The sequence below is a fragment of the Camelus dromedarius genome, chromosome 12 (assembly GCF_036321535.1).
Source record: "Camelus dromedarius isolate mCamDro1 chromosome 12, mCamDro1.pat, whole genome shotgun sequence".
NCBI classification, from domain to species: domain Eukaryota; kingdom Metazoa; phylum Chordata; class Mammalia; order Artiodactyla; family Camelidae; genus Camelus; species Camelus dromedarius.
In genome coordinates, this window is record NC_087447.1 from 41,872,285 (window position 1) to 41,887,466 (window position 15,182).

Here is a 15,182-nt window from a genome sequence, read left to right on the forward strand (position 1 = left end):
ATGGTGTACCTAATTCAGGAAAGAAGTTTGTTGAGGGAAAGAAGATTTTGAAAGACACTTGTGAGTTTTGTTGTAACCTGATAAAACTCCCCAATTCTGCCACGGATTATACCTTTCTGCTACCCAAGTAGATAAAGCCAAGGCTAGATACATGTTAACACTGATTTTTTTTAGTAGAATATTAGGTCTCCTACTTTTGGATCTCTCACTTTATACTCTCACAAATTATTTAGAATCCCCAGAGTTTTGTTTATGTAGTTTTATCTGTTCATTTATGTATTAGATAACAACTGGATGTTGTTATGTATTAGAAATTACAACTGGAAAATTTTAAACTACTTATTTAAAATAACAATAAACTATTGCATATGAAATAGCATATTTTTATTTAAAAAACTATATTGCCCAAAACAAAAAACATAGGGAAAAGAGTGGTATGTGGTATTGTTTTATATTTTTATAAATATCATTGAATATTGGCTTAATAAAAGACAGCTGGATTCTCATACCTACTTCTGCATTCATGCTTTTGCAATATGTTGTTTTGATTGAAGTATATGAAGAAAATCAGTTCTCACAAATACATAGTTGGAGAAAGGAGGAGTATTTTAACAGCCTTTTCAGATACTTACGGAAACTCTTTTTGAATACTACACCAACACTCAACAAATAGTAAGTTCTTAAAGATTAGTTGCAATCACAGAACTTTTCAAACTCTGCCACAATAAAACCTATTGGTCAGTTTTGCACTTTGAACAGATCTTTTACCCATGCATGATTTTATAACGTCATACGTTAGTCATTTGGCAAATATGGGATCAATGAATGATCCAGATCTTCCAAATATTGACACAGATCATTATATAATATTTAAAATATTGCCCTAAGTAATATTACTGTCATGTTCATCAGAAATGCAATGACTGTGCTTGAAAATTTGTTTTATCATTGGTAACAAATTTTCTCAGATCTTTATCTTAAAGCGACAGGCCTACTTCATTCATTTTGCGAAAATGTTTGCCAAATACATGTCTGCATAGGCATATTTGTTTGTCAGTTATTCTTACAAGTAAAAAATAGTATTCTTGAAAATAAAAACCCAGCTCACAACTCTAAAATTATGCAAATAGTGCTTCTCTAAACAATTATCATACTTACACATGTGGCAAAAGTGCTTTATATATACTTACTATTTGAAACAGAATATTTTAAAATTTATATACTCAAGGGTCAAGTTATAATGAAATTAAAATGTGTATTGCATCATCAAGGACATTTTTAACTGAAACTTTTTTTTTAACTGCAAATATGTAGCTTTGAAGAACACAATGACTATAAGTATAGTTTGGTGCTGATTCCTGTTAATATACCAGCAACTTTACCCATCATCACTTTTGTACCATCAGTGTGAATGTCAACAAAGTGAAAGAAGTTACTAACTCTTAGTATTATTATGAAAATAGTTTTGACATCTAGGACTCCTGTGATTCTTCGTAGCACACTTTGAGGTATTCTAGAATAAAAAAGGCTTATGGTGGCCACAAGAATGCCAAAGACATAAAGTCATGGGACTTAGATGGATTGTTGAGGGAGAAATATACACATGCCCAAAACAAGTCAACTCTCTCTTTTTTTTTTTTTTTTAACATTTTTTTGAGTAATAGTCATTTTACAATATTGTGTCAAATTCCAGTGTAGAGCACAATTTTTCAGTTTTACATGAACATATGTATATTCATTGTCATACATTTTTTTTCGCTGTGAGTACCACAAGATCTTGTATATATTTCCCTGTGCTATACGGTATAATCTTGTTTATCTATTCTACATTTTGAAATCCCAGTCTGTCCCTTCCCACCACCCACCTCCTTGCCAACCACAAGTTTGTATTCTATGTCTATGAGTCTGTTTTGTATTTATGTTTTTGGAGGAGGGGGTTGTTTGTTTTAGATTCTACATATGAGTGATCTCATATGGTATTTTTCTTTCTCTTTCTGGCTTACTTCACTTAGAATGACATTCTCCAGGAACATCCATGCTGCTGCAAATGGCGTTATGTTGTCGGTTTTTATGGCTGAATAGTATTCCATTGTATAAATATACCACATCTTCTTTTTCTAGTCATCTGTTGTTGGACATTTAGGCTGTTTCCATGTTTTGGTTACTGTAAATAGTGCTGCTATGAACATTGGGGTGCAGGTGTCATTTTGAAGTCAGGTTCCTTCTGGATATATGCCCAGGAGTGGGATTCCTGGGTCCTATGGTAAGTCTATTCCTAGTCTTTTGAGGAATACAAGTCAACTCTTTTGTACCGATTAGTAAAATAGATAAATTCTAGGTCATATATCAGAGGAAAAGGTTGTTATAATTATTTATTATCATAAAATGGTCTGGAACACGTGAATGGAACTGCTTGAATCTTTGTTCTGGAGGGGGCTAGTGAAACTGTGGAGTTTCAGAGAAAGTTCATAGAATAAATGATACTAAAGTGCTCAGTAAGTATTTGTTGAATAAAGTACTATTTCAAAACAAAAATGTAGTAGAGAAAAGTATTTTCACTTGTCTTTAAGGTTTTCATGCTATTTATGTATTCCTCATGATGTCTGCTGAAGGAAATGAGTCTGTTAAGATTTTTCATTTGATAGAGAAGCTGTCGATGTGATTAACGTCTCTCTAAATACAGAAAATCATCCAAATCTTACTTTTTTGATGTCTTTTTAGACTGAGTCAAGGAGTCAATGAGGCAGTGAAAAGAGAGGCAGGAAAAAAATTGATAAAGAAGGGTAAAGAAAGTGTTATAGGTATGAGGATAGATCACAGTGGGTAATAATCATAGTAACTAACTTTTACTTCACTGAATTATATAGCAGGGACTGTTCTGAGTACTTTTCATGTGTTAACGTATGTAAGCTTCCTTCCCAAGAGTGCTAGCAGGTAGGTACTAATATTCTACCTTTTATAAATGAGGAAACTGAGCCACTGAGAGGTTAAATAAATTGCTCAAAATTACATAGTTACTAAACAGAGCAACAGAAAGTAATCTGGTACAGAGAGTGGCTGTGTTGGTGAGCTCATTACTATTTCTGTTCTATCTCTTGAACAATATGTTAATCAAGATACCTTTTTATATTATATTTTTAGAAATAAACTTTACTTTTTAGAGTACTTTTAGATCCATAGCAAAATTGATCAGAAAGTAGAAAGAGTTCACATGAACTATTGGTTCCCAAAACAGATTCTCACAGTATCAATATCTCCCACCACAGTAGTGTGTTGATTACAATTGATAGATGAACTTAGGCTGATTGACTCATCATTATCACCCAAAGTCTGTAATTTGCATTAGGATTCATTCTTGGTTTACATTCTGAAGATTTTGATAAATGTATAATAATATGTATCCACAATTATAATACCATATAGAATAGTTTCATTGCTCTAAAAATCCTCTGTGTTCTGCCTGTTCATGTCTCCACTGCATATCCAACCCCTGACAACCATTTATTTTTTTGCTGTCTCCATAGTTTTACCTTTTCCAGAATGTCGTATAGTTGGAATCATACCATTTGTAACCCTTTGAGATTGGTGTCTTTCACTTAGTTATATGCATTTAAGTTGCCTCCATATTTTGTCATGGCTTCATAGCTCATTTCTTTCTAGTGCAGAATAATATTCCATTGTCTGAGTGTGCCGCAGTTTATCCATTCACCTATTGAAAGGCATCTTGGTCCACTCTAAGTTTTGGCAATTATGAATAAAGCAGCTATAAACATCCATGTGCAGGTTTTTATGGGAACATATGTTTTCGACTCCTTTGGGTAAATACTGAGGAGCACAATTACTGGATCATATGGTAAAAGTATGTTTAGTTTTGTAAGAAACAGCCACACTGTCTTCCAAAGTGGCTGTACCATTTTATGTTCCTACTGGCAATAAGTGAGAGTTCCTGTCACTCCACATCCTTGTTAGCATTTGGCATTTTCAGTGTTTTAGATTTTGGCCATTCTAGTAGATGTGTAATGATATCTCATTGTTTTAATTTGAAGTTCAGTGAAATATGATGTTGAACACCTTTTTATATGCTTACTTGCCTTTTGTATATCTTTTTTGGAGAGATGTATGTTTAGACCTTTTGACTATTTTATAATTGGGTTGTTCATTTTCTTATTTTTGACTTTTAGAAATTCTTCATATATTTTAGATGACAGTACATTATCAGATATGTGTTTTGCAGATATTTTCTCCTAGTCCTTAGCGTGTCTTCCTTTCTTGACAGTGTCTTTCACAGAGCAGGAGTTTTTAATTTTGATGACGTTTAGCTTATTAGTTATTTCTTTCATGGTTCATGATTTTGGTGTTGAATCTAAAAGGTCATTGCCAAATCAGAGATCATCTATATTTTCTCCTGTGTTATCTTCTAGGAGTTTTATAGTTTTGCATTTTATATTTAAGTATATGGTCCACTTTGAGTTAATTTTTGTGAAGGATGTAAAGTCTGTGACTAGATTTATTTTCTTGTATATGAGTGTCTAGTTGGTCCAGCACAATTTGTTGAAAAGACTATCCTTTCTCCACTGTGTTATTGCCTTTGCTCCTTTGTCAAAGTTCCGTTGGCTACATTTTTCCGGACTCTTTGCAGGCTCTCTGTTCTACTTACTTGATCTATTTGTCTCTTCTTTCACCAATACCACACTGTCTTTACTATAGCTTTTGAATAAGTCTTGAACTCAGGTAGTGTTACTTTTCAACTTTGTTCTTCTTCAGTACTGTCTTGGCTATTCTGGGTCTTTTGCCTCTCCATTATAAACTTTAACATTAGTTTGTCAGTATCCATGAAATAATTTGCTGGAATTTTGACTGAGATTGCATTCAATCTGTAGATCAAGTTGGAAAGAACTGATAGTCGACAATATTGAGTTTTCCTATTGATGGGCATGGAATCAATCTCTCTCTAGTTCTTCTTTGATTTCTTTTGTCACAGTTTTGTAATTTTCCTTATATGGATCTTGTACATATCTTATTATATTTATACCTAAGTATTTCATTTTGGGGGGATATTAATGTATGTAGGTGACATTGTGTTTTTAATTTCAAATAACACTTGTTCATTGTTGGTGTAGTGTATATAGGAGAGCAATTGATTTTTGTATGTTAACCTTGTATCCTGGAACCTTGCTCTAATTGCTTATTACTTTCAGATTTTCTACATAGACAGTCATGTCATCTGGGGACAAAGACAGTTACATTTCTTTCTTTCTAATCTGTACACCTTTTATTTTCCTTGTTTTTTTTTTTTTTTTTTGACTAATTGCATTAGCTAGGACTTCTAGTACAATTTGGAAAAGGTGGGGTAAGAGGGAACATCCTTGCCTTATTTCTAACCTTACCCAGAAAGCTTCTAGTTTTTTTTTTATCATTAATTATGATGTTATCTGTAGGTTTACTATAAATGTTCTCTATCAAGTTAAGGAACTTCCCCTCTGTTCTCAGTTTGTTGAGAGTCTTTTTTTTTATAATCATGAATGGATATTAAATTTTCTCAAATGCTTTTTCTTCATCTGTTGATATGACCATGTGATTTTTCTTGTTTAGCTTCTTGATAGGATTAATTGATTATCAAATGGTGGACCAGACTTATATACCTAGAATGAATTCTACTTGGTCATGGTATATAATTTGTTTCATACGTTGTTGGATTCAATCTGCAGATATTTTCTTGAGGATTTTTACATCTGTGTTCATAAGTGATACTGATGTAGAGTTTCATTGTAGTTCCTTCGTCTGGGTTTTGATATAGGGTAATGCTGGCTTCCTTGAATGAGTCAGGAAGTATTTCCTTTGCTTTTATCTTATGGAAGAGATTTTAGAGAATAGCATAATTTCATCCTTAAATGTTTGGTAGAATTCACCCTGAATCCTTTTGGGCCTGATGCTTTCTGTTTCAGAAGGTTATTAATTACTGATTCAATTTCTCTAGTAGATATAGGTCTATTCAGATTCCCTATTTCTTCTTGTGTGAGTTCTATCAGATTGTATCTTTCAAGGAATTGGTCCGTTTCACCTTGGTTACCAAATTTGTAGACACAGAGTTATGCATAGTTTTCCTTTATTATCTTTTTAATGTCCATGGAATCTGTAATGATGTACCCTTTTTCTTTTCTGATATTAGTAATTTGTATCTCCTCTCTTTTTTATTTTTAGTTAGCCTGACTAGAGGCTTGTCAATTTTAATGTTCTTTTCAAAGAATCAGCTATAGGTTTTGTTGATTTGCTCTATTGATTTCCTATTATAAATTTCACTGCTGCTCTAATTTTATTATTTCTTTTCTTCTGCTTACTTACAATTTAATTTGCTCTTCTTTTTCTCGTTTCCTAAGATAGAAGTCAGAGTATTGATTTTAATTTTCTTCTTTTCTAATATATGCATTCAGTGCTATAAATTTCCATGTAAGCACTGCTTTTGCTGAATTCCGCAAATGTTAAATTGTATTTTTATTTTCATCTGGTTAAAAATATTTGAACATTTTTTTGAGATTTTGTCTTTGACCCATGTATTATTTAGAAGTGTGTTGTTTAATCTCAAAGTATTTTGGCATTTTCCAGCTATCTTTCTGTTATTGATTTGTAATTTAAATTTATTGTGGTCTGAGAGCATGCATTATATGATTTCTGTCCTTTTAAATGAATTACAGTGTATTTTATAGCCCAGAATGTGGTCTGTTTTGATGAACAAGATATCTTTTTCATTGTACTGAATTGAAGACTCTTAGATTAATGAAGATACTTTAAAATAATTCTATTTTCCATCAGAGATAGGTACTTTAGTACTTGATCAGCTTATTTCATGACTTGTTCTAATGGAGGAAAGTTTTTCATTTTAGTGCCATGATCTTATGTATGCCAGCCTAGGCCTCAGGATGAGTGGCAACTGTGGAAAATCTAAGCTGTCTTCATAAAATGTATATGCACATTAGTGAAAGTGTTCCGAATCTGTAAATGATTTTTTTAAAATAGTGGTCAAAGTTACATATCACGTAAGCTGGAAGATTTTGAAATAGGGAAACATTTAACACTTAGATTTATAAATAATAATTTTTCATTGTGCTTTAAAATGTGACTATTTTTTTTCTATCCCATTTAGTTTTGTCAGCCTGGCGGGTGGCAGCTGTCCAGAGAGAGGAAGCAGCCAACATTTTTTGTGGTGGTCCTGACAGATATTGACTCAGATCGACATTACTGCTCATGCCTAACCTTCTACGAGGCAGAGATCAATCTTCAGGTACAACAACTTTTCTAACCAAATTATAGCCCAAGGGACACCATTTAGGAATCTTTTCATTATGCCATATTTGTTTTTGTTAGAACTGCAAGTTTGAGTTCTATGGGCTGTTTTAAAAAGACTGAGGTACTATATTGTTGGAGAAGGGAGAGAGAAGGTAAAGTTACTGTCCAAGATTAATCTCTTTTAAAATACTGGTCGTAATCTGAATATTTCTAAGAAGTGTATCTGTGAATTAGTTTATCAAGATTTGTTTCCTCTCATGGTGAACCTGTAATTTTCCCTTTCAAGTCCTTCTCCTGAGATGTCTTTCACAGAATATAGATCATTTAATCAGAATGTTTATAAATCATTTATCACAATGCTTGATACTAACTTTTTAAGTTCTGAAGTGAATGTTAACTCATTAATATTAGTGGTGGTAGTAGCAACATGATAGGACTGAAATTCATAGGCTAGAACTATAGAAGTTGAAAATACTAGGTCATTCATAGTATCAGTTGGGGTTCTTAGTTTCAGACAACTGGATCTACTTTCTCTAGTTTATTCAGAAAAGGATTTATGACAAAGTATTGGGCAGTTGATGTAATTTCATAGGTGAGGGGTGAGCAGGAAACCAATTCTGGGTACTAGGAACTTCCTAGCTTGTAGCTGTTCTGGTAGAAACTGTACTTTGTCCACCTTTCACCATTTGACACGTATGATGTTCAGTACCAGACAACAGAACCTTCACAGTAGTTGCCCTGAAAACAGTCTCCCCACATGTTGCCACTACCATACATTGGTGAATTCTCCTGTAAGTGTTATACAGGTCATTTCCTTATGGAAGTCAGATTGCATGCAGACCCCTCCCTTGCCCTGGCAAAGGAATCAGAAAAACTTTTTTGTTGTTGTTATTTGTTTGTTTTGTTTTGCTTTCAAAGCTCTGTAGTTTCATGAAGGAAATTATAAAAGAGCTTAAAGGATGTTGAATGAGCCAATCCGCATTGTCTGCTGTACTTTCTGTTATGTACAGATGAGTGAGTTTCACCACCAGGAAAAAGGATTGGCTTTCTTTCTGAAATGGCCTCACAAAGGAACATTTGTTAGTTTGGTTACTTTAATCAAACTCCCAAGATCTGAATTTTCTGGATGCAGAAATCTGATTTTTTCCATATAAGAAGAGACAAACCTCTTTTCATGGCATGGAGTCACTGTCCAAGTTCATTAGACTGATGTATTAAAACCAGCATGCTAGTTTATTAATTTACAGTGATAAGTTTAAAGATTACATAGAATAAAATATGCATTGTCTCTATTATCAGCACATTTTCTCCTTGTTGTCAGATATTTGTGGGAGGCCATATCAAAATCAGAAGCGTTTTGATTGTGGAATCAAACTAAGGAATATTTGATGTCAAATATTTAACATCTGCCAGATTAACTAGCCCATTGTTAATGCAGTTGACCCTTGAACAACATGGGTTTGAACTGCACAGGTCCATGTATCCACAGATTTTTTTTTTCAGTCAACATGTGCTATATGTACTACAAAATCCGTGGTTGGTTGAATCTGTGGATGGGAAGGGCTGACTGTACAGTTTTAAGTGGATTTTGACTACACAGGGGCATCAGTGCCCCAAAACATTGTTCAGGGGCAACTGTTTTTGAAATTGGGGATTATGTTAATGGGGGCAGAAAACTTAGATGTCTGTGATTCTAGTCATTTCTGTCCTAGATAGTGTTTGGGTGGATGTTGCCAACAAATAGCTCATCAAATTCCCATTTTGATCAATTCAGTCTAAATAAGAAAGAATGTTCTCCAGTAGAGAGCCTGTATATCTCTTTTAGGTGATCTTTCATTTCTGTGTTGATCTGTTGAATATAAGTTAATGCTGAGAATAGAATATTTTCCTTTATTCCCATATTCTTGAGAGTACCTCTTTACAACTCCCTAGAATTTTTTTAATGAAACTAACTGTGATTATTTAGGGTTGGTCTCTCTCCTCTCTCCTTCATTTCCAACCCCTCTCCTGCCAGATAAACTCATGGAACAGTAATACATTAAGACAGTGTAGGGGGGTTCTAGTCTAAGATGACAACATAGAAGTTCCTGAATTCACTTACTCCCATAGACATACCAGATCCACAGCTATATACAGAGCAATTTCAGAAACTAGGTGAGCAATTCCTGTACATCAGGCAGACAAGAAAAGAGTCACACTGACTGGAACAAGTAGGAATGGCTGAGACATGTCGTCTCTATAAATCCCACCCTGGCACAGCAGCATGCAATTGGGAAGGAATTTACAACTTCCATTTCCTCCCTGAAGGAAACAGCAAAGGTCAGAATAGAAATAAATGAAACAGAGATTGAAAAGATAATGAAAAAAATTAATGAAAGTAAGAGCTATTTTTTGGAAGAGACTAACAAAATTGACAAACTTTTAGCTATACTCAGCAAGAAAAGAAGAGAAAGAACTAATAAATAAAATTAGAAATTAAATAGGAGACATTGGTTCTGATACCACAGAAATACAAAGGATCATAAGACTCCTATGAAAAAATATATACCAACAAATGGGCAACCTAGGAGACATGAATAAATTCCTACTAATGTACAACCTACCAAGTCTGAATCATGAAAAAATATAAAATGTGAACAGACCAATAGTAGTAAAGATATTAAATCAGTAATCTAAACCTCTGACCAAGGAAAAGTCGAGGACCAGACGGCTTTACTTGTCAGTTCTACTATACATCTAAAGAAGAATTAATAGCAGTCCTCAAACTCTTCCGAAAAAGAGGAGAGGAGGGAATGCTTCCACACTTACTCTACAGGGCCAGCCTATTACCCTGATAGCAAAGACAGACATGGGCATTATAAGAAAAGGAAATCACAGACCAATATCCCTGGTATACACAGGTGCAAAAATCCTCAACAAAATATTAGCAAACCAAGTTCAACAATACATTAAAAGGATCATACACCATGATCAAGTGGGATTTATTCCTGGATTCAGGGTTCAAAATGTGCAAATCAGTGAATGTGATCCACCACATTAACAAAATTAAGGATAAAGTTTATGTGATTGTCTTAATAGATACAGGGAAAGCTTGTGTCAAAATTCGACATTGATTCAGGATAAAACTCTCAACAAACTGGGTATAGGGTGAGCATACTTCAACACCATAAAGGCCCTTTATGACAAGTCCACAGCTAACATCATACTCAATGGTGAAAAACTGAAAGCTTTTCCTCTAAGATGCAGTGCTAGTCAAGAATGCTCATTCTTATCACTTTTACTCAACATAGTAGTGAATATCCTAGCTAGAGGAATTAGTTAAGAAAAGAAAAATATAAGGTATGTAAATCAGAAAGGAAGTAGTAAAACTATCTCTATTTGTTGTTGACATGATATTATATATATAAAATCCTAAAGACTACCAAAAAAGTATTAGAACTAATAAATGAATCCTTAAAGTTGCAGTATAAAAAGTTGATAAACAAAAATGAATTGAGTTTCTTACACTAACAAAAAATTATGAGGAAGAGAAATTAAGAATGTAGTCCTATTTATAATTGCATGAAAAAGAATAAATACCCAGGCATAACTTTACCAAGGAGGTAAGAAGATCTATATCCTGAAAACTGTGTAAGACATTAATGAAATACATTGAAGAAAACACAAATATGTAGAAAGAAGGCCCATGCTAATGGACTGGAAGTCTTATTAATATTAAAATGTTCATACTATTCTAAGAAATTTACTGGTGGGGGAGGGTATAGCTCAGTGGTAGAGCACATGCTTAGCATCTGTGAGGTCTGGGTTCAGTCCCTGGTACGTCTATTAAAATAAATAAATAAATAAATAAACCTAATTACCCTCCCAAAATTACAAAAAAAAAAAAAAAAAGAAGAAGAAATTTACAGATTCAGTACAATCTCTATCAAAATTTCAGTGGCATATTTCACAAAGTATCCTACAATTCATACGGAACCACAGAAGACCCTGAAAAGCCAGAGTGTTCTTGACAAAGAAGAATAAAGTCAAGAGTCACACTTCTTAATTTCAGAATATATTACAAAACTATCTTAATTAAAATAGTATGATATTGGCGTAACAATAGACACATAGATCAGTAGAACCGAATACTGAGCCCTGAAATAATACCATGTGCATATAGTCAATTAATTTACAACAAAAGGGCCAGGAATATACCATGGGAAAAGGATAGTATATTTAGTAAGTGGTGTTTAGAAAATTGGACAGCCATATGCAAAAGAAGGAACCAGGATCCCTGTCTTACACCATACACAACGATAAATTCAAAATGGATTTAAGATGTCAGTGTAAGACCTGAAATGTTCTAAAAGAAAACCTAGGGGATAAGCTCCTTGATGAAGGTCTTGCCAATGATTTTTGGATTTGATATCAAAAGCAGTGGCAACGAAAGCAAAAATAAGTGGGACTGTGTGAAACCAAAAAGCTCCTGCACAGTAAAGGAAACCATCAACAAAATCAAAGGCAGCCTACTGAATGGGAGAAAATATTTGCAAACCATGTGTCTGTTAATGGGTTAATGTCCAAAATATATAAAGAACATACAACTCAATAGTAAAAAAATTTTAAAATTCCAGTTTAAAAGTGGGCAAAAGACTTGAATAGACATTTTTTCAAAGAAGTCGTACATCAGTCACATGAAAAGATGCTCAACATCACTAATCAGAAGAAGAAGTGGAAATCAGTACCACAATGAGATGTACCGGTTAGAATGATTATCCTCAAAAAGAATAAGACAGCAGAAGTGTACGTGAAACTGTGGAGAAAAGGGAACCCTTGCGAGCTGTTGGAAATGTGAATTGATACAACCACTATGGAAAACAGTATTGAGTTTTCTCAAAAAATTAAAAATAGAGCTCTCTTATGATCCAGCAATCCCACTTCTGGGTATGTATCCAAAGGAAATGAAACATGATATTGAAGAGATATCTGCAGTCCCATTCATTGCAGCATTATTCACAATAGTCAAGATACGGAAACAACCTCAGTGTCCATCAATGGTTGAATGGATAAAGATGTTTTATATACATATATATGTACACACGTGTGTCATACTTACATACACAATGGAATATTCAGCCATGAGAAAGCAGGAAGTGCTGCTGTTTACAACATGAATGGACCTTGAGAGCATTATGCTAAGTGAAATAAGCCAGACCGAGGAAGATAAATACTGCATGGTATCATTTATATGTAGAATCTAAAAAAAGAAAAAAAAAGTCAAACTAAGAGAAATAGTAGAAAAGTGGTCACCAGGGGCTGAAGGATTAAGGAAATAGGGAGGGGTTGATAAAAGAGTACAGAGTTTCAGCTATAAGATTAATAAGTTCTGAGGATCTATAATAAAACATGATGACTACAGTTGATAACACTGTATTATATAATTGGAATTTACCAAGAGGGTAGATCTTCAATGTCCTCATCCTTGCCCAAAAGATAAATATGTGAGATGATGGATGTATTAATTAACTAGAAGAGGGAAATGTTTCACACTGTATCCATATGTCAGATCACCAGTCTAAATATCTTTAAATGTTGTCAGGCAGAATTCTATAAAGTGGATTTAAAAAGGACAATTTAGCAGGTGTAAAGAGATTCTAGGAACCCCAGTTAAACTTACAGAAAGCAGTATAGGAGGACATTATAGCAGATATTTGTAAAGTGGTTCTAGGAACTCGGGGCTATTTTTCAAGCTTTTCATTTGAAAATAATTTCAGATATACAGAAAAGTTACAAGAATATTGCAAACATCTATGTACCTGTTACCTATATTCACCCATTTAAAATATTTTGTCCCATCTTTTTATTATCATAATATTAATTATCTTTGATAAACCCTGTCCTCTTTCCCTTACTCCCTCTTTCTCCTTACACACACACATACACACACACTCACATACTCACACACATAAGCTTTTTCCTGAACTATTTGAGACAAATTTGTGTGCATCATTTCCCTTTGCCCTGAAGTCTTCAGTGTATAATTTCATAGGAATAAGTATGTTTTTACATAAACATAGTATGATTATCAATCTCAGGAAATCAACATCAGTATTATATTTTTATCTAATCTACCATCCATATTTTCAGTTTGGTTACTTGACCTAATGTTCTTTATGATCCACCCCCCTCCCCTGCCTTTTTTTTTTTTTTTTTTTTTTGGTCCTCCTGTACAGGATGTAGTTTAAAATTACGTATTGCATTTAATTATAATTTCTATTTTGTCTCTTTTTCATCTGGAATAGTTGCTCAGCCTTTCACATTTCAAATAGTGCAGGTCTCAGTGCCCTGCACTGAAGGCTTACTATTTTTTGTTTTTCTGATTCAGGTTATACATCAGTAGTTGGAATGCTACCAACATTTAGAAAACAAAGTGTGTGTCCTTCTAAGGGCACACATCTGGAAGTACACAGTGTCTGTCTGCTCCCCACCCCACTGATGATGTTATTATTGAATACTTGGTCTGATGATTGGCAGATATCTCCATTGTATAGTTGCTGTTTTTTTTTTTTTTTTTACTTGCAATGAATAAGCAATGTATAGGAAAATATTTTAAGATTATGCAAAAATTCTATTAATCATGCCTCCCTCCGATTTGGCATTTAGTAATGATTCTTGTCTGTGCCAATTTTTATTATTATGGTTGCAAAATGATTATTTTCCAATTCACACACACCCTCTACCTTTACCAGTCAGCCGTTGACATTTTACTAAAAACAAGATTTTCCTGTCTTTTTATCTATGTGAGCTATAGACTCATGTATTCCAGCTTTTTTTCTCTTAAGTAGTATATGATTAATGGTTTTCACTGTTTTAATTCACTGATTGTCCTAAGTTTAACCAGTGGGCTCCCCTTCAGAGTGGTTCTTGTATTCTGTTAACAAAGCCCCATCAGTTTTTTAAAACATTTTTTAACTTTTTATCATAACAAACTGATCCAGGCTCGTCTTATTCCTTCTCTGCCTCAGCCTTGAAATTAGCCATTTCTCCAAGGAGCCCTGGCTCACTTGAGTAGGTAATAATATTAAAAATCATATCAGAGTTTTTGTATATTTGGAATCAGTGTTTGAGAATTATTTTTCTCTTTAGTTCAGATATTTTCCCATTTGCCGTTTTAACTGGACCCAGACATTACAATTTATTTAGTATTTACAGTCACCTTACAGAAAGTTAGTCTGCTTCTTAGAGTTTTTCCAAGATTCTGAAAATGTAAATAAGTTATAAGAATTCTAGCTCCTATATAATCGCACTTAGGTAGGAGATGCTAGCCAGAATTATATAGTAGCTTTTCTGTGTGAAGAACAGAGAGGTAATATCTTTTGGAATGGGTTAAGAAAAAAAAGTAAAAACAATGAGAAATTAGTTGAAAAGATAATATTAAAGCCCAGATGATGTTCCTTTCTAGGTCATCATTAATGTTCCCATTTTCAGTGTGGACAGTTTAACTATGTCCTTTTTAAAAAATGTGTTTTTCTTTTATTTTTGGATCGTATCATCAGTTCAAAAATAGATCTTTTAATTCTCATTTGGTGTGAATTACTTCATACCAAATATACTATGACACATTATTTGGAAGCCTAGAAGAACAGGAACTCAGGGACAGAAACCATCCAAAGTATAATTGTGCAACTTTTAAAATGTTGTCTCTTATCTCTCCAAGATACAGTAACACTGTCAGAAATCACAAACAAAACTTTGGCATTAAACTTTTGATCACATATTCCCAAAAGTATTCAGCCAGGCAATGTGATTGTAAAATGTTTTAAGTAATCAGTAAAATATGATAGATATGAGGAGGCTTTATATGGCTTATCTAAAAAAATGACAGACCTAAGTGTTTTATTCAGTTGCATCATTTT

The 15,182-nt window shown here is 33.5% G+C and overlaps 1 protein-coding gene across 2 annotated transcripts in view; it reads left to right on the forward strand.

Annotated features, from left to right (window-relative positions):
* Nucleotides 1-15,182, forward strand: part of SBF2 (SET binding factor 2) — a 382,774-nt gene that overhangs the window by 161,842 nt on the left and 205,750 nt on the right. For both annotated transcript variants that reach the window (XM_031460040.2, XM_031460041.2), the window contains exon 3: nucleotides 7,142-7,279. In XM_031460040.2, coding sequence (XP_031315900.2) covers nucleotides 7,142-7,279 — 138 coding nt within the window. The remainder of the gene's footprint in view (nucleotides 1-7,141; nucleotides 7,280-15,182) is intronic.